Here is a 17836-nt window from a genome sequence, read left to right on the forward strand (position 1 = left end):
TTTTTTCTACTCAAAATAAAGCATCATCATCAGTCCCAAAACGTTTTTGACTTCGAACATTTTTCAGAATTTTGACTTTATTTGGGATTATTTTGAATCATATTTGATCAAGAAAAAATAAGGCAATTCATTTTTTAAGCGTATAAGCATATATAGAGTTAATTACTAGATCACATATTGTAGAATTAGCATAAAGAGTTAGGATGTGCATAATATTTAGGTTTTGTTTTAGTTGAATTCTTGACTTGAAAGATGTAATTAATTTCGCCTTAGATGTAGATTTCTGTTTTCAATCAATCTGGTACATTTTGTCTTGTTAAGATATGAGAAATTGATTATTGTAATTGAAGAGTTAATTTAATTGATCATTGAATATATGATTAATGAATATGATGTTCCGTTTTGATCAGAGGCAAACTGTGTTTGGTTTAAACAATACAGTCTTTAAGATTTCGCAATCTTTTCAAGGCATTAATTGAAATATATTCAGAATCACCCTGTTGACATCTTGAATTATCAATTTTAAAAAAAAACAAACTCGCCTTAATGGAGTTGATTGCATTTGTTTTAAAAAACGGCAAAATTCTTTGAAAAGAACAGCTTTTTGGCCTACAGTTCTGATATAATATTTTCATCATAGTTTGCCTTTGGGATTGCAGTTGGTTTAAGAAATTGGTGATTATAAGTGATTTTAAACAGAGTAGTTAATTATATATGTATAAATTGATAGATAATTAGCAATAGTGATTAAGGCAATACCAATTTAGTTTTTATGAAATCATTGCATTGACAATCATCAGTATAAGAATTTTATAGTTATTGTTCTATGCATATAATCAATGGTGCAATCTTAAAAACAAGTCTTGGTGATGCAGTTTTAATTCATATAAACCTATGATATATCATTATGAAGTGCAATCTGCTGGTTTAGTGGTTTAATGAAAATGCTATTGTGTTTGAGGACATATGTCTCTCCTTATGAAAAGAACCAACGTTGTGTTTATATTCATGTGGGGACCATTTCCAATACTTAATGCTATAGCCTATGTCTCAGCAATCTCTCCCTTAAAGGGGCTGAATTGAAGGGCATATTGGGATCATGAAAAGAGATATCTCTGCATATAGGCCTAATATTGTCAAAATGATCCCTCACTCAAACAACAGGAACTGTGTGTTGCTTTGTAAGAAAAAGGTAACACATTTTTTTGAAGATATCATTAGTCTGCACTTGATAAAGTTGAATGAAAGAAGGTATCCTTAGTTTTGACTTGAGAGTATTTACACCTGGTCCACCAAATGAGCCCTGTTACAATGAATTAAGCGGACTATAATTTCAAGCATGATATTTCCGCTTTTGCTTACTCAATCTCTGAAGATAATCACCTGTTTAGAAAACCATCTACAGGCTTGTGCTTCCCTTGAAAACATGTACTATAGCCTGTAGTGCCTGTAGTGGGGGCAGGTAAACATTTACAGGATTATGAGTGCGCAGTATTAAAGATCTCTACCAAACCCTATTCACTAAATTTGAAGAAGTACTATAGTCCATCTTTTATAGCTAGGCACAGCATTGTCAGTGAGGCTGCTTTGAACGTGATCATGAATGATTGACTAAAGGAGGTTGTAATCAGACATGTAGTTGCAAAAAGAAATTTGTGAATTTAGATGTTGAATGTTCTTTACTGTCTTCGTTTAATTGCACAAGGTATGCTTATATCATCCACAATGCAGCTCTAGCGATAGCATAAATTTTCTAAGAAAATATTCGAGTGCCTAGAAAAGTAAGACCTAAGACCTAACCTATAAAATGTTCTATGAATTTAGTTGCTGGAGCCATCCATGTAATTGTGAATTTGTACAAAGATCTTATGAGATTAGTTTTGTTTAGACAGGTTGGTTCTGGTGCTGAGGGGGAGATTTTCTGAGAATATCAACCTGACAGAGTTGTTTACTTCCTACCATCCTTCCATACAATGTTTGCCTGTTAAAGCGAAAGGGACATTTGATCCGCAAGCTATTCAAAAAACAGTCTTGTAGAGAATCTTTCCTATTCAATGCTTGCCCAGAGTTACCTCTTTTCTGTGGTCATTTAGGTCCACTTAAAAACCCCTCTTATAGGACATCCTGACCTTGCAATCAAACCTTTAAGCCAAAAACCACCTCTACTCTGTCTTGCAATAGAACATGAATCCGGTCAGGATCCCAGTGACATGACAAAGATCTTTTATTTTAAACACCAATTTTCATCTCAAATTATAATACCATCAAGATTAAATATTTCCTACTTGCACTATCAGGAAATCTAACTTCCTAGACATTTCCGGTTAATGGTGTTCACAGTTGCACAGTGAGGGCACTCCTCAGTTAAGTATTTCTGTCTGGTTTCCTTTGGGTTGTTCAGAAAGACCAGGCACCTGATTAGAAATGTTAAGATGAGAAATGCTGAATAAAGGTTGGGGTTTGAAACTCTAATTGGATCCAGAATTTATATCAACAGTAATTTCTTGAAAAACCCGTACCAAAGTGAGCAGTTCTATTCTAAGCAAATGAGACGGCCATAGAAACTGCATTTTGTCCAGTCTGTTGGCTTTTTGGTACATATTTTTTGACACATCCTGTACATAGTTAGGTCAACATGTAGTTTGATAATCCTTTGATAGAATTTAAACATATCTTGCACTTCTTGCCAAATAGTAGGGTATGAGCAGCCCGATACGCGGCACTAATTTTCACCAGGTTAATGCATCAAAATGACGTCAAAACTCAGATAAAATTCATGTTACATATCCTGTCATATCAATGCAATACCCTTGTGACAGTCAGCGCGGCATTGGGGAGCCATTTTTGCTGGTACCCTTATTGTACTATTTTGTGACTTTCAAGACAATCATCGAAGTAAAGATCTGTTACATATCTAAGTCGACAGTTATTTGTCAGATAGGAATCTCAAACCATGACAATCAAAATGGTTAATGTTTGAACTTTTGATATTTTAGAGAATATGGCAATGCTTATGGTTATGGACAAGTTTTAAAGGCAGTTTCTTGTAGTCATATTCTGCATTTTAATGTTCCAGTAGATACTTGGCATTATATTGAAAAAAATTATCTATGCACTGTAAAATATGCAATATGAATGTACGTATAGAGCCCTATTGTAAAATCTCCACATTTTCATCTGATAACAATTTTAACAACTGCTGGGAAAATGAAGACTTCCAATCACATTAGGGTGCTAATTTGTCAGAAGTTATCACCAAGACTTGTTTTGAAACAACGCTTCAAGAACCATGGGAGGTTTTTCATGGGTTAAGTTTTTCATGACAATTGTTTGGATCATCATGATTAGGAAAGAGTGTTTCTAAAGGCTGAAATATCTCATTTTAAAGTAGTTGTTAGTGCATGAGAGAATTTTAAAAATGACACATGAATCTTTGATCTTGGTTCTTGCAGTGTTGCGAATTTATGAATGATCTGTTTATTTCTCACCATGACACTGTATCCATGTACATTGCACCATATAGATATCTTTTGTAACATCCTCTTGTTATGGACCTTTGGACATTTCTACCTTGGGCTGAGATTTATCAAGACGACAATAGACTATTTCTCAATCAAAAAGTTGAAATTTAAAATCCAACGAAAGTTTCAGAGGTTCATCCAAAGAAGGAAATTACAATACATGTATGCTTGTACATTGCAATGTATTGATATACAATACAATGTTACCTTGTACATTGCCTTGTCCTGCCACTGGTTCTTTGGTGCTATTTGTAAAGTTATCACGCGTGGTCGTTCCGTGACGCACATTTCAGGTTTCCTTACACTAGCTTGTTTTATCGAGGTGTTGATATTGTATGCTTGTAATTGTAGCCCTGTGTAGGCTGTTGCATAATAAACTTGATCAGATACAATAATTTGAAAATTAACTTGGTTTTTTTCACGAGCCAGTCTTTGCCCCTCAAAGCCGCAGATGGACTGGGGTATACTAGAGTGGCATAGCAGTATTTCAAGGCAGTCACAGTGCTTGTAATTATAAGCCTATTTGCTTGCTATACTGGGCCTGCCCTCAGTCAGAGAGGTCTGGTTGTGACAGTATCTGCAATCTCATCAGGTCTGGTTGTTACTGTTCGTTTGCCATGGTTGTGCCTATGTCCTGATTCCTTCAGTAATCCACCTATTATACATGTATTTGGCATTGTCCCAAGTTTTGACCTGGTGCCTCTCAGATAGAGTAGAGGAATATAGATACCAGCTAATGGGCAAGTTCAATAGTTCATTGCCCAGAAAGTGATAGGACGGCAATATGATAAGATACTGGGCCGGGAGCACTCGACTTTGCTTCAGTGGTGAATGTACAACAGAATCCTGATGCTGGCCAGAAAAGAACCTCTGTGAAAATGAACAAAAAAGGAGGTCGCCCCTACTTATTGATGCCAAACAGGACCTCTGTTGCAGTGGAAATCCTCATAATGACTGAGTTGCACCCGTGGGAGACTCTGTGGTGTTTATTTCCATTCTTCCCAAATAGGTCTTATGAGGACAGTCACATTCAAAAGGATGGCTTGTGGACTCGGCAGGATTGGTGCTCTTCATCGGATTTTCTGGAATGCAGTCCAGATACTGAGCAACATCCGATTCCCGAACTAAGATGAACCAAACCAAGGAAGTGCCCTGGTGAGCATGAAAAAACTTGTGGTAAAGAAGACAATCAAAGCCAAGAAATTAAACAAAACAATATTTTATTCAATATCAAAATCACATTTATATACAATGTACAACATCATTCTGAATAATATTATAAAAGCAATTTATGGGTATACATGTAGATACATGATTTTAAAGGTTGCCGAGTGGGACTCAATTATGCAAACATGATTCTAATTGGCAATGACTATACATGTGACTATACATGTGACTATACATGTGACTATACATGTGACTATACATGTACATGTTCGTACAATACAAGTGACCAGAAATCATGAGTTTCCTGCTGTCGTGGAATCGGACCATCATTACAAGCTAAATTGTTTATGCTAAGCTTGCTTTTAGCCTTGATGCACATGTTTCTGACCTCCTTAAAAGAACCTTGGAGTAACCCTCCCACAAATCTCTCTTTAGCTTAAGTAGCATCTCCCCTCATTCACTGTACAGAACAGATGAGATACTGATTTAGGACAATTAGGGAGATTATCTCCTGAGCATAATCTTCACCACACATGTGATCATCTATAGAGTGTTTGAGTGCATTAGATTCATGGGCTTGAATGCTTGTGTATACCTTACTGACTTTCCATGTTCATTTAAAGATGAATAAAGTTACTGAATTGAGTAAATGGCAGTTTTCTTCAAGAGTATAAGAGATAACTCATGATTCTGTGAAATATAAATCCATCATTTGGAAATCACACATGTACCACCACCAGCGAACACTAAACATCAGTACATACATGTACATAAACTGTTACGTCAACAACACCGGTTGATCTTTATAGAAAAAGATGGGTTTTAGTTCATTTTCACTAAAATCATAGAAAAATACTCTTACTATACGTATATCCCTTGAGTATCCTCAACAAATACAGAACACAGCGTCTACAAGATCAGCACCACATGTACTTGAGGCAGTTTTCATCAATTCATCTCACTTTCTGACTAAAATAAAGTCTTGCAACACTATGAGCACCTTGGTTACACAACTTGCATAGTAATCTTTGTTCGAGCAGTCTTCTCACAACTTTTACAGGCAGTGTCACACAAGACTCAACACTGGTACAACACTGACAGCACCTTGTTCAAATACAACTGAAAGCATGACATTATGAAAGCCAACAAATGCTTTGGACACTAATCAAAACCTCTCAAGATGGCAATACGAAACTGAGACAAGATTCCAAATATAACACAACGTGACGAAGCACCAAGTATAAGACTGTGGCTCAACTACGATAATCTCGTTACAATATCATGATAATAATAAAAGCTTACAATTTATACAAATAACAATACAAAATCTGGATATAAAATGATGAGACATTGATGGGCGTCCTCTCAGCTGACAGCAGTTTATCAAAATGCTTGACAGATTATTTAGCTGAGACAACTCCCTTTGATTGGAGGAGGGCCCCAGAGCGCTAACTGATGGCCATTTTATACAGAAGTTGTTCCTGTAGGTTCAGGGAACCATTGGTAATACACACACACATTCTATTAAACTGTATCTGCACACAAGCAAGCATTCCCCTGTAGTGCAGAACTGAGTAATAGTGATCTGATTGTCCTTAGACTCCTCTTTTGTCATTGTCTGTGCCTGACTAAAATTGAACAATAGCACCTACTGAAAGACATGGCAATACCATAAGCTTGTTATGTGACCAGAAATATAATCCTTTATTGACCCTGATGGGTTAAGTTGCTGTGGTATGATATGGAATGACTTTAGAACACGTACACTAGCTTTTGACAATGTCTTGGTGAACAATTCACACTTCGAGTTACAACCATTCACAAGAGGCTCACGAAACGATAAAGAAATCAGCAGTACTCCAAAGTTTCATCTAATAGTTTCAGTTGACCCTTCCCGGAGTAATAAGTAATAAACAGCTGCCTTTATAAGAATGCAAGAATCTCCTAGCATTAACCATTATCAATATCCCTCTTCGAGCATCTCATGACACGATTTACTATTGTGGCGATTCAGCAGATATGATAATGCTGGGAACTCATCTGTGTTAGTGTATGTAGATTTGTGCACTATTTCACCTCGAAGTGTCTCGTAGCGGTTGGTGGTGTACCTGTAATTGAATAAGACTAGTTAGAAGCTTACAAGGCAGAGAATTTTAGTCATGATGGTACACATGTCGAGGCTTGCAATGCAGTCATAGTATGCCTTGTAAGTGTTGCATCAGGCCAGTTGCAGTAGTGTGTCTCATAGTCATATAAACATTTGGTACAATTGACCTAGGATTTTCAGTCAATTTAAATATTACTCTGACAGCACTTTTATCTGTAGATGAGGAACTTACTTGAATTCCAACTCTGGTTGGCTCATCTGCAAACATAATCTAGTTGGCTGGTCACTGAAGTCTACATCAGATGTGAAGTCCATGAATGATTCGGATTCTGCCGTGAAGTCCAAGCCGGTCTTAAAGATTGAGGCGTCTATTGTTGTCTTACCATTTATCACAAGAGCACCACTGGAATCAGAAAGTGGTTTCATATAATATAACAAGAAATTGGCGTACAAAAGCATGAGATGACCCAAGAGGACATCTATGCCATCGGAGAGTTCCTTCTCTTTCACACAGTGAGAGGCCCAACTGGGAATGGAGCCCATGCCCTCAGAGGTGACAAGCACAGATGGTAATTTCTATCATGGTCTCACCCACAGTGTCACATGTAACAGCCCAATGTTCTCAAAGGATCAAAGGCAAAGTTAGAAAAACTTACCTGTTTCTAACAACGGAATTAGAATTTTTGTTCCATAGGCTGATACTGATGGAGCCCGATAGATCGAGTGAGAGGCAACTCTTGAGGTCTAGATCAACAACAAGACCATTCTGTAACCGGATTAGCCGGTGATAGTCGTGCAGAAGGATGTTGCCCTGAAATAGTAAGGGGGTACATTTGAACGGAACATAGCAGCATTTGGTTGGAGGTCATTTTCAAAGGAAGTTGTCATACAATTGTAGATTGTTCAAAGTTGAATATAACAGCTGAAAGACCTACTAGGACTTGCATGTAAGACAGACTCCAACTCGTTTAACACCTTCAGTGCCGAACCACGTAGATCTACATGGCCCAAATCCCCCCCTCTTTGATCTGGTTATCGGAGTCTCATGGACTTCATGAAAGAACTACGCCACCGCCATCTTCAGGGCACGGAAGAAACTCCGATAACCAGCTTTCAGTTCCTATCTTGCCCTGAAGATGGCGATGGCGTAGTTCTTCCGTGAAGTCCATGAGACTCAGATAACCAGCTCTTTTCAGTTCCTACCTTGCCCTCAAGATGGCGATGGCGTAGTTCTTTCATGAAGTCAATTAGACTCCGATAACCAGCTCAAAGAGGGAGGGGATTTGGGCCATGGAGATCTACGTGGTCTCGGCGCTGAAGGTGTTAACTTAGGATTTCACAAATGAATACACTTATAAAGACTACCCATATCCCACATACCTGGAGTGCAGACACTGGTTCACTTGGGGCACTCCACACAGCTGACATCAATCCTCCCATGCCCTTGAAGAACTGTATTGGACGTAGCATGACATCTAAGAATGTCAGCACCATTCCACCAGAAGCTTCTTCAGCCTCTGCTCCCGATCCCTCAGCTGCCTCCTCTTCACCAGTACCGACGACAGACTCCATTCCCTCAGCATACATCCCAACCTAGACAATGAAAACGATTAGATACTTCACTTGTTTAAAACAGGAGGGAATCGCTGCCAGGTGGCAACATACCATGCTACCTTAGGGGCATAAGGGGATCAGAAAATAGTCCTAGTTTCCTGCATTCCACAGGCTTTGTAGTTGGTTACAACTGCTGAGCCAATGACTTACACTGGAATTCATCCAAAGCCTTTGAAAACCATGCGGTTTCCCATGATTGCCGGCGATAATTAAATTCAATATTGGGAAGTCCATCATGTTTTCTTCCTTGTATATATTCAGTCAGCTATGCCTGCCTGCTTGTCCAGTAAAGGTGGTATACTCACCGAAATGAGTGGTAGACTATGCCTCTTCCCATCCAGAGTCACATCCATCGAGCTGCGTCTCAGCATACCAAGCTTCGTGTTCTCAATAAACAGCCCATACTTGACATCAACATCTTCTGTTTCTGTCAAATAAAGACAAAATACATCACATCATCACTCTTTTAAATTTCTCTCCAACTCCAATGAAGTGCGAGCTTTAGGCTGACAATATTGGTAGGCAGTTTTTTCTCAGGATTCAGCTAAGATTTACTTGCTCACTGAAATTTGCTTCAGGAATATTTTTATAGGGTAATCAGGAGCAAAGTCCTCAGCTAGGAAGCTCATCAGCACCTGTCGTCAACTCCTGTACCATCCTTGGTGTTGCCCCAACTTACCTCCCAAAGATCCAGTAAATGCACTTGACGTTCCATTGTGAGACAATGCATAGTAGTTGTTAGTGTATTTATCTTTCAGGGCCACTGCCAAAGTCTTCCTGAAAGTTAAAGGTAATCACTATAAATGAACGTGTGCAGAATTATAAGAACACTGTTTCAACACTTAGTCATCCATGATTATCGCATTCTGAGAAAGGAACGTGCCAAGTTTCCTCCCAATGTTGTTGCTTTTGTTTTGATTCTTGACCACCAGAGAATACTCAGCACCAGTCAAGACAATTCAACTCTTCAAACTGGTTATCTGCCATTTCACTCATCCACCTAGTTATGCTACCTTACCTCAGATAACTATCTTGTCTTGCAACATCCAGTATTCTTTTGTAGATATAGGTGGATGTCTCAAACTCATCTCGACTGATTGTTGACTGGATAATGTTCCTGAGTTGGTCGACTGTTGGCTTATACTTGATCAGGATTGTAGCTGCCAAAGTTCTAACACTAACTGAATAGTTATGGTAGGTTTGGAAGTACATATCTGTCACAATTTGCTTCACCTGTGAAAGGAATTGGTATAAATACATCATATAGTAACTATTCTACAAACTTGGCTGTAGCATGGCAACATTAGCACTGGCTGCTTGTGAGGTCCCCAGTGGAATAGTATGTGATGGTGACCCACAACAGGGCCTAAGGAAAAGCTACAATAATTCACTCTAACAACCCCTTACCTCCTCATCAATGTACTTCCTCTCCATCCTCCTCAGACTCTGCAAGGCCGCCAGACACGTCTCCTGATCTGTGTGTCCTTCCCCGTACCGCAGCAGAGTGGGAATACTCTCTGGCATCCCAGCATTCCCTAGGGCACGCAGGTGGTGTAGACGACAGTCTTGTTCCTTGCAGGCTTCTAAACGTTGCTCCAGGAACTCTCGTATATCTGTGATGATCTGGATTGATAAAATGCTCAACATGTCATACTTCTTCATCTATGTTCAATCCAAGCTAATACAACTCTAACGTTTGAGGCCACCTAAACATTGGCAGTCCAGGCAGGACCATTCAGTGATCAACAGTATGACAATTCATGTGAACACTGTGTTCAACAACATCAAGTCTCTTCATGAGGCTATGGAGACTGCAATATCCAGCTGCCTTCTTGAAGTTGTGAAAGTGAATGGTCACCAGTGCCAGGTTTTTGTAGGAAATATAGACTGTACCTGCTTCATGTTACTCCTGTTACTCTTACCTGTGCCTTGCAATCATCCACTCGACAGAATGTAAATACTACAGCTCCAAGGGCCAGCAATGTTGCTTCTTCAACTTTGGGACTCTCGGGGTTCTTTTTGGCTATTGACTGAAATTGAATAAGAATGAATCAAAAACATTCAATTTATAGGTCTTAACCTTTTTGAGCTATCATATATCTGTGGGAGAACCAGAAGAAACCGCGTCAGTGTTTCCCTACTGCATGATGTGGTGTTGGTACCATACATAAATCAATTCGAACTTGAGAACTGGCAGCAACCACATAGTCCAAGAAGACCTCAAATTGGTCCAACAGGTAATAACATAAATATAGGCTAACGTACCAGTAAGTCAGTGAGCACACGTTCAGGAGGATGAGTGGAAAATGACGTGGCAAACAGATATCTCTCGGGGACCTCTTCATCGTAGGCATCATCAAAGGCGACAAATTCAAGGAGAGCATCCTGCGCTGCTGTATTCTGGGCTGCAACTGCTACATCTATCAACTCCGGGCTGAAACAAGAAATAAAGAATAAAGATGTAATGGGACTTTTTTAATGTACAGACACTATCTAAATTGAAATAGTCTTGCTAGAAACCACCGTGATATGTATAGTAATGGGCCTTTGAACAAACACAAGAATCAGAAGGACTTACATGCTGTAGGCATTGTCTGGGTTATCAAGAATTTCCCTGATTGTTTTCTGGCTCGCGTATCTGAAGCTCTCTACGAGTTCAATGAAGGCAGATGCTGTGTCCACTCTAGCCATGCTGGTCTTGTACATCAGGTCACGATACTGTTCCATGAGAGCAGCTGGCTTCACGCATTCGTCTCCACACTGTTTGGCTTCTGTATCACTGCTAAGCATCATTTCATTCAGGAGACGAGCTGAAATGAATTTTGGATAAGTATCAAATCATATCAAAATCATAACAATCAGCTTCCACTTCCAGTGAAAAAAATGGTTTTGAGTGATTCAACTGAATAAGGAATTATTGTTTTTCAAGTATACATGGGTCTTTTGGTGAATACCTCACTGTACCATATCAATAGCACAACTACCCAGGAAGTGCGGTGGGCACTTTGGGCAGGGATAGAAGTAAATGTTGTACCTTTCTTGAGCATAGCCACTGCCTCTCCGAGGCTGTTTCCAGGGAGTTCATCAGGGCAGTCACCTTGGTCATCTTCTAACATCAAATGCTGCCTAAAAACAAGAAAAGACGTAATCAGAGTCTTCTGCATGATTGCTGCCAAGTTGTACTGCCTACCGAGAAATGATAAGCTAGCACTGCAAAGCATAGTACCTCTCTCTAGATTTGCCCTTATGGTTATCCCCAGTAAGCTTTAGGCCCACTATAATTAGGGTATGACTTCTTGGGTTATGACCAACTCAGTTCAAAGTTCTGAAGTAGAGATGAGTTAATATAAAATCTACCTTTGTTGTACTCTGCATCCCAAATCTCGCTTCAGATTGAGACGGGTGATGAATTGTTCGGTTGTGGCCGCTGTTTTTATTACATTCCCAGCCAATTCATAAGTGGTAGAAGACACTGCATCAAGATCGATGTCCAACAACTGTAACAGAAATAAATATCCATTATTTTCACAGAGACAATGAGAGAGATGGCCCTTCTGAGGGGCCTTCGTCCCTTCTGGGTTTTCCGCCATTGTTCTCACGCCTTGGGTGACTAACTGTACTTTTGAAATCAGAGCAAGTGACAGACTCAAGACTGACTCTTCAAGGTTTTCTTTACTTCCATGCTGTATCATGCATGATATCTGACCAATTTCACCCACTGAACTATGATCGAGTTCTTCATTATCTATCAACATCCATGTTCATGTTAATGATTAACTTGGAGTACCACACCATCAGATAAACAATAGAATTAGTGATTAATCACCATACACTTGAGAATATGTCATGAAGAAACGTTCATGATGTATTGTCTCAACAAGGCCAGGTCATGCCAGTACATATGCAGATAACAATCATTCATTATCATATTATATTGAATGAAATAAAATAATGTATTAGCTTAACAAAGTTAAACATATCACAATACATTAGTTGGTTGTTTGGATTGTTCTTTCCTTGTCTGTGATCCACTGAAATATATCATAAAACTAATCATCATGATCGAACCACGAAGGTTAACCAACAAACTATGATGACAATTTTCACATATACAATCTATAAAGAAAGTCTCATTGTCATACTGGAGACTAAATTCTGCAATCACCAATACCTGAAAACCCATTACCAGGTAACGATAGAGAGAAAATGCCCCCTAGACCTGTCACCTCACAATGCTATGCATTACCTTATGCTTTGATGTGGGCTTTGCATCAGAAGACTGGAAAAAATACAACGAACTAATGACTTGTGACAAACTTCAATTTGCGTATCTCATCTCTTTTGAATCCCTGCCTCTTCCAACATTGGATACTGAAAACAACTTGAGTAAGCATTTCAAAAGCTAGTCTAACAACCTCGGGCAAGTCACTTTATTGTTTTGAATGACAGGATTTCCAAAAGCTTATTCTCTCACCTCATTTGAATTTTGATACTGTCCTGCTATCTCTAGGTTTGAACAGTGTGATCTCGTCTTGGTGATGATGTTTCGATCCAAGACATACATCACATCACACACACCAGACACGTCAACCTGAAATAATAGCATTTTCACAAATTATATATCTGCAGTCACCAGAAACTGCTCATGGTCATATCATGTCTCCATGGAAAATGTCAATTTTGCTACTTTTAAGCGTCTCCTTCATAGTTGTGACTGTTTTCAAAGATGTTGTGATTCACAATCCCCTCAAAGATTGTGACTTCCAATTGAAGCGGGTCTTACCAATAATTTATCAATTATAGATCATTCCCAACTTACCTCAGAGGTTTTCCCGTCCATTGTTTGAAACTGAAACATACTGATGATACCATTCTTGATATTTAGCGAGAGGGTCTTTTCCTTTCCCGAAACATAGACCCTCGTGATGACACCCTTAACTCGGCTGAAGTATGCAGGTTTGTCAGACAGGAGTCCCAGGTCAATATGCTTGCTGCTCTTTGAAGCACTGTACAGCTTGGCATCATAAACCTGAAATAAATCACAGCTAGTATAAACAAAAGACTGAAATGAGAAGACAAATATTGCAATCATTGTAACACACTATTCTCAAAGAATGAGCACAATATGAATTGAGAAGAAGTTTTAGTGATTTTCGTTCTGAAGATCAATATTTTACCTTTAATTTCATCAGCTGATGTGTATCTTGAGCCCAAATCACACTCATCTCAATGGTGGCTTCTAACTTGAGGCCAGTATTTCTCCGTGCTGATGAATGGACATTTGATGGAGGTTCATTTAGAGCAAGGTCTGTGACATAACTGTAGCGGTACACTTTACCACTTTCATAACACTGGGCGTATGCAATAACTGCAAGAAAAGATAGAAATACATAAATACATAAATAGAAAAGCTCACAATGAAATAAAGTGAGATGAAAGGTTCAATCAATTGACTTCAGTCATGAGTGTGGAGAAGCAACCTTCACTTACCAGACACTGCAAGTAGCAGGATTACATAGGACTTCATCTTCATCTTGAGACTTTTCATACAACTTCACTGATCCCAATGGCTAAGAAACACAACTTCACTAACAATTAACAACACAGTTGATCTGATGCAGCTTCCTTCCACACTCCAGCAAAACATGAAAAACCAACGTGTTCTAAACACGTCATGAGAATGTACAACAAATTTGTCATAGCAGAATGAGGCCAGAGTTCATTCTAGACCAAAGTACAGCTATAGTATTATTTGGCCACGTAATCTGACCGAGATAAGAGGTGAAGTGTAATTACTCCCAGCTGATAATGACCCACTTTTCTTCACAAGCAACCATCTTGAAAGTCATTTTGCAATCGGCTTCATACTGCAGTATTTAAGAGTTCTCATACTGAAATGAAGTTTGAAATGAAGCAGAACACTTTGTTCATCAACAAGAACATTATAACAATATGTTATAGTCATCTGATGCGAAATGAGGTGGCAAATATGGATAAAGTGTGGACTCAAACTGGAGTCTGTCTGCTAAATTCAGTTAATATATTCAACGCCAGGGGAAGGAGTGGCAGCACGAATTGCGTTTGTTTCGCTTCCTGACCTTTTCGCCTCCAGTCGTTTCGCTCCAAAGCGAAGTCGTTTCGCTCCCCTGGAGGAAGTGTTGTCAAATCTAGCTAGGCCTAGGTGATTGCGCCCCTAAACCAACTGACAACTCTACCTCCACGGAACTCAAACTTTAACGTGAGTTTATTGTAATCTTACTTTCTACATACCAAAGTGATTTATCTAGGAATACAGTTGAACTTCACTGAAAACTAATGATGTGTTGATGAGTTCAATGAATCCTTCAATTCCTGTGGTTTTCTTGGCGAACTGACGACGTCCGACAATAACCCGTCGACGTACACCTGCAATGCATTGCCATTTGTGTGTAAACAGATCTATTTTTGGACGAAACTCAGTCCCTCACAAACTTGGGTCGATTTCACCCTGAGTGCTGCTAGTCATATGGACAATATCTGTAGCTAGAGGAAAAAAAACCTCTATTTATTCATTTTAGATTTGGGGAATTATTCATCATTGCTCTCAACATGGATTCCAACGACCAAGCATTCGTATCGGAGGAAGATGGAGAACAGAGCCCTGGTTGTTCAGACAGTGCTGAATTGCAAGAACAATCACAGACCGCTGCATTTGGAGATGTGAAACTAACCAAAAAACAGCAAAGGAGACTCGAGAAGAAAGAAAGAAATGCAGAAATGAGGCCTATATGGAGGTTGGTGTGAGCCCAACAGAGGTGTTTCATTTGCCTGTGCAGACAGAAATTATATCACTTATCAGTCTGTGATTCAGCATCGAGACAATAATGACTCAGCTCTAGGAAGATCATGTGCTTCTTTTCAATTCTCATCTGTACTGATATCAAGATAAAAGTAGGCAAGCTCTAACTGTCTTGTGAGAGGATCATCTTGGATCATGTCAGATATGTTCTCTGATGGTCTATTTTCTGACTCTCTGACCGACTGCTCAAAACTTCTAGTTCTATGTTTCTCACTGTTCCCCTTCATGTCTGTCAAATTCTGACTCCCTTATCTTTAACTTTCAGAGCAAAAAGCAGAGAGAATAGAAAGAAAAGAAAGGCTGAAGCCAGAGAAAGAGGCGAGGAACTTCCTCACAAAATTTCTAAAAAGAATACCATGGCTAATTCATCATGCTCTGTGAAAGTCGTAATTGATTGCTCATTTGATCATCTCATGAATGAAAGGGTAATTAAATTCTCTTGGATTAAAATGATCTTAGTGTTGTGACCTTTTCCTCATTAGGCTGACTTGTGATGAATGGAAATTACATGTATAATCAAACACCACAGAATGCCTCTCTTGTGATGACCAATGCGTTAGTTCCAACTCCTGAAGTTGGCTACTGCTACTCAGCAAACTTATTAGTTCTTAGAAATCCATTTGGGTCCGATTTCTATGGATTCTGAATATTTTTAAACAATATGTGTTTTACTTTCAGGAAATTATTAGTTTAGAAAATCAGATTCAAAGGTGTTACTCTACCAATAGAAGAATGGACCAACCCCTTCAGGTGAGATATCATTGGCAGTGTTGAAAAAATGGCTGTTTTGACAGAAATGTGTTATACGTATTTTGGGTTTTTAAAGAAGATATTTGGAATTTGAAAGTTAGTGGTATAACTTGTTTCAAATAACCAGGCCCTGGAATCCAAACCATCATTGTTCTGCTTGAGAACTATTCAACTACAGCTAGCCAGCTTTAAACTTCCTATATCCATCCTCTCCTTTTGTTTTCAGCTCTATGTTGGAAGTTTTAATGGTAAGATAAAGGAAAGAATGGAAGCCAAAGTTCCCTACAAGAGTTGGGATGTGAGTATACCTCTGGCATTGCAGATGGAGCTCCACTGTACATTCAATCGTGTAAAACAAAAAGTTGCCAAGTAGCCCTGGAAGGTGGATGCAACTCTCTTTAACAAGGGGTCACCTGGTCTTAGTCTCTGTGATCTAGTGGTTCAGGTGTTGGACATGTAATGAGAACATCAAGGATTGATATGTGACATTAAAATGTACTAGCAAACTTTACCTTGATATTGCTGTTACTTGTGACTTTCTTATAAGAAAGTACCGTATCTGTCATTAAATGTTGGGAAAGTGTCATATGTCACAGGTGATTTTTTCATTTGTTTACAGCTGATCCTGAAAGACGAAGCTTACCATGAGTTTCTAGAGAAGGATAACATTGTCTACTTGAGCAGTGAATCACCAAATGTTCTGTCTGAGCTGGAAGCTGACAAGGCGTACATCATTGGTGGACTAATCGACCATAACATTCACAAGGTAGGGGTATTGGTCAATCCATATGGTCATACTACAGAGCAGTATTTCCATGAATAAATAACCATGTCACAGGCTGATTTATTCTACCATACTGAGTCAAGATACTTTTGGGACACTGTGTATAGTGTCCGCTTTGAACCAGTTCACGACCAGTCATTATTACAGATGAAACCATCAGACCCCAATTCAACTTCTGTTTCACATCAGTTATAATTTTGCAGGGTTTGTGTCATCAACTCGCTGAAAAGAATCAAATCAATCACGCTCAGTTGCCAATCAGAGAGTTCATAGATATGAAAGGAAGAAAGGTGCTTACTATAGACCATGGTAAGAAAACTCAAACCTATTACTTATGATTGATCGGCAAGTTCAAATCTTATCACTTTGGTCACTTTCCTAAAGCTCACAAGAAGTCTTGAGTCAGTCACTTCTGGCCTGCACTCTGACTGAGTATTAGAATTTCCTGAAGTGTTTGTTGGGACGACTTACCACCCGAGTGTCTGTCTCACTTCAGTTGATCACTTGTGTGTATTGCTGTACTTTAATGATTTGACCTTACATTTTCTACTTTATTGCAGTATCACTTTTTCTGGTTTTCAGTTTTTGAGATTTTGGCCAAGTTCACTGAGACAAAAAATTGGGAGGAATCCTTTTTGGCTGCTCTTCCGAAACGTAAAGAAGTTGTGGGAAAGTCGTCCAACAATTTCACCTTGTTGAGTAACAGGAAGACGGGAGAGGAAGGTAATGTGAAGGATAATGAAACTGTTGTGGACAATAAAAGTGAAAATCTTGATGCAGATACTGTAAACTCTATACAGGATTTATTGTCAGGGGACGTGAACAATGATCTGACAAATTCTGGAAGTGATTCTCAAGTGCTTTGTGATTCTCCTGCAGTGACAGATGTAAAATCTATAGATATTGATGACACATCATGTGGCCTTAGTGTAACAAGTTCAGAAAATCTTTCTGCTTCATGAAGTCCATCCATCCTAAGGCTTGATCATTTCACATAAAACTAAAGGGTTCTAATTGAACCTTTTAATAAAGATTTAACACAAAGTTAACATATT

General features: G+C 38.9%; 2 protein-coding genes across 3 annotated transcripts; one reads left to right on the forward strand and one right to left on the reverse strand.

The window, feature by feature from the left end:
* Positions 1 to 4724: 4724 nt before the first annotated feature.
* On the reverse strand, positions 4725 to 14409 carry LOC135494184 (microsomal triglyceride transfer protein large subunit-like). Of its 2 annotated transcripts, XM_064782035.1 has the most exons (18): positions 13900 to 14409; positions 13587 to 13777; positions 13229 to 13438; positions 12884 to 13000; positions 12656 to 12688; positions 11767 to 11906; positions 11444 to 11535; positions 10988 to 11219; positions 10675 to 10843; positions 10332 to 10439; positions 9817 to 10032; positions 9428 to 9642; positions 9089 to 9186; positions 8715 to 8836; positions 8176 to 8388; positions 7452 to 7606; positions 7028 to 7198; positions 4725 to 6796 (listed from the first exon to the last, which is right to left on the reverse strand). In XM_064782035.1, the coding sequence occupies exons 1-18, from the start codon at positions 13955 to 13957 to the stop codon at positions 6649 to 6651; spliced, it is 2688 nt and encodes an 895-aa protein (XP_064638105.1). In that variant the 5' UTR covers positions 13958 to 14409; the 3' UTR covers positions 4725 to 6648. The 2 variants fall into 2 exon arrangements, with proteins under 2 accessions (XP_064638105.1, XP_064638108.1); XM_064782038.1 differs by lacking the exon at positions 12656 to 12688.
* Positions 14410 to 14578: 169 nt separating this feature from the next.
* Positions 14579 to 17819, forward strand: LOC135494233 (tRNA methyltransferase 10 homolog A-like). Its single transcript, XM_064782081.1, has 8 exons — positions 14579 to 14647; positions 14967 to 15182; positions 15513 to 15672; positions 15926 to 15997; positions 16224 to 16295; positions 16617 to 16763; positions 16985 to 17090; positions 17364 to 17819. Exons 2-8 carry the CDS (start codon positions 14998 to 15000, stop codon positions 17741 to 17743), a joined length of 1122 nt encoding a protein of 373 aa, XP_064638151.1. The 5' UTR covers positions 14579 to 14647; positions 14967 to 14997; the 3' UTR covers positions 17744 to 17819.
* Positions 17820 to 17836: the final 17 nt, after the last annotated feature.

This window comes from Lineus longissimus, chromosome 1 (assembly GCF_910592395.1).
Source record: "Lineus longissimus chromosome 1, tnLinLong1.2, whole genome shotgun sequence".
In the NCBI taxonomy this organism is placed as follows: Eukaryota; Metazoa; Nemertea; class Pilidiophora; order Heteronemertea; family Lineidae; genus Lineus; species Lineus longissimus.

Coding starts and splice junctions, on each gene's coding strand:
- LOC135494184 (XM_064782035.1), bottom strand. CDS start 13,957: ATGAAAAGTCTCAAGATGAAGATGAAGTCCTATGTAATCCTGCTACTT. Junction 10,033..10,331: donor TGGATGATTGCAAGGCACAG/GTAAGAGTAACA, acceptor TTATCAATCCAG/ATCATCACAGATATACGAGA. Junction 8,389..8,714: donor ATAGTCTACCACTCATTTCG/GTGAGTATACCA, acceptor TTCATTGTCTAG/GTTGGGATGTATGCTGAGGG.
- LOC135494233 (XM_064782081.1), top strand. CDS start 14,998: ATGGATTCCAACGACCAAGCATTCGTATCGGAGGAAGATGGAGAACAG. Junction 16,296..16,616: donor TTCCCTACAAGAGTTGGGAT/GTGAGTATACCT, acceptor ATTTGTTTACAG/CTGATCCTGAAAGACGAAGC. Junction 16,764..16,984: donor TCGACCATAACATTCACAAG/GTAGGGGTATTG, acceptor ATAATTTTGCAG/GGTTTGTGTCATCAACTCGC.